This window comes from Dendrobium catenatum, unplaced genomic scaffold (assembly GCF_001605985.2).
Source record: "Dendrobium catenatum unplaced genomic scaffold, ASM160598v2 original_scaffold_28144, whole genome shotgun sequence".
Classification (NCBI taxonomy): Eukaryota; Viridiplantae; Streptophyta; class Magnoliopsida; order Asparagales; family Orchidaceae; genus Dendrobium; species Dendrobium catenatum.
The window spans coordinates 1-812 of record NW_021346602.1 but is presented as its reverse complement, the minus strand read 5'-3'; the positions used below and the strand labels follow the sequence as shown (position 1 = coordinate 812).

General features: G+C 44.7%; 1 protein-coding gene across 1 annotated transcript; it reads left to right on the top strand.

The window, feature by feature from the left end:
• Nucleotides 1–143: 143 nt before the first annotated feature.
• On the top strand, nt 144–773 carry LOC110107509 (F-box protein FBW2; the record flags this gene model as incomplete). The annotated part of the gene is made up of 1 exon (XM_020837782.2): nt 144–773. A coding segment is annotated over one exon (600 nt), but the record flags the coding sequence as incomplete, so codon positions are not given.
• Nucleotides 774–812: the final 39 nt, after the last annotated feature.

Sequence of the window (812 nt, the reverse complement as noted above, 5' to 3'; positions counted from 1 at the left end):
TTTAGTAAATCTCAGAAGTGCTAAATTCAAGAACTGATTGATATGACGGATTTGAATATTGTGAGCTTGAGCTCCATTCTCTCTGAAACTTTTATTGTATATAGTGATATCAGTTCCTAATGCTTAATTTCTGACTCTGTTAGTTCTTGTATTGCGCAAGCTCTTCTTCACTTCAATCCCTTGAGCTTCCAAGCAGCGAGATTACCGATGCAGTCGTCGAGCAAGTTGCAGGAAAGCTCTCCAACATCACCTTCTTGGACATAAGCTCCTGCAAGAAAATTGGAGCCAGAGCTCTCAAAGCATTTGGCAAGCACTGCCAATCCTTAGTCGGTCTCCGGCGAACAATGCGACCACTCGAGGTCACCGACATGGTCTGTCACGACGAGGAAGCCGTCGCAATCGCCCTCACCATGCCCAAACTTCGTCACCTCGAGCTCGCTTATCTACTGCTGACAACACAAGGAGTTCTTCACATCCTCCTGCATTGCCCTGATCTCGAGTTCCTGGACATCAGGGGATGCTGGGATGTGAAGATTGACGAGACGTTGAAGGAGAAGTATGCAGGAGTGAGGGTTCTGGGGCCTGATATCGTTGATGATCGGAGCTTCTTGGATGAGTTTTCTGATTACACAGATAGTTCTGATTATTCATGGGAGTTCATGGATGATGTTTATGATGATGATGTTTATGAAGATATGAGTGATGAGGAGAGTGTTTGGAATGATGATTATGATGTTGATTAGAAGAGCTTGGAGAAGGTTGACAATGGTGAAGGTTAGGTTATATGGAGCTTTTGCTGGGTTTGAATGGCT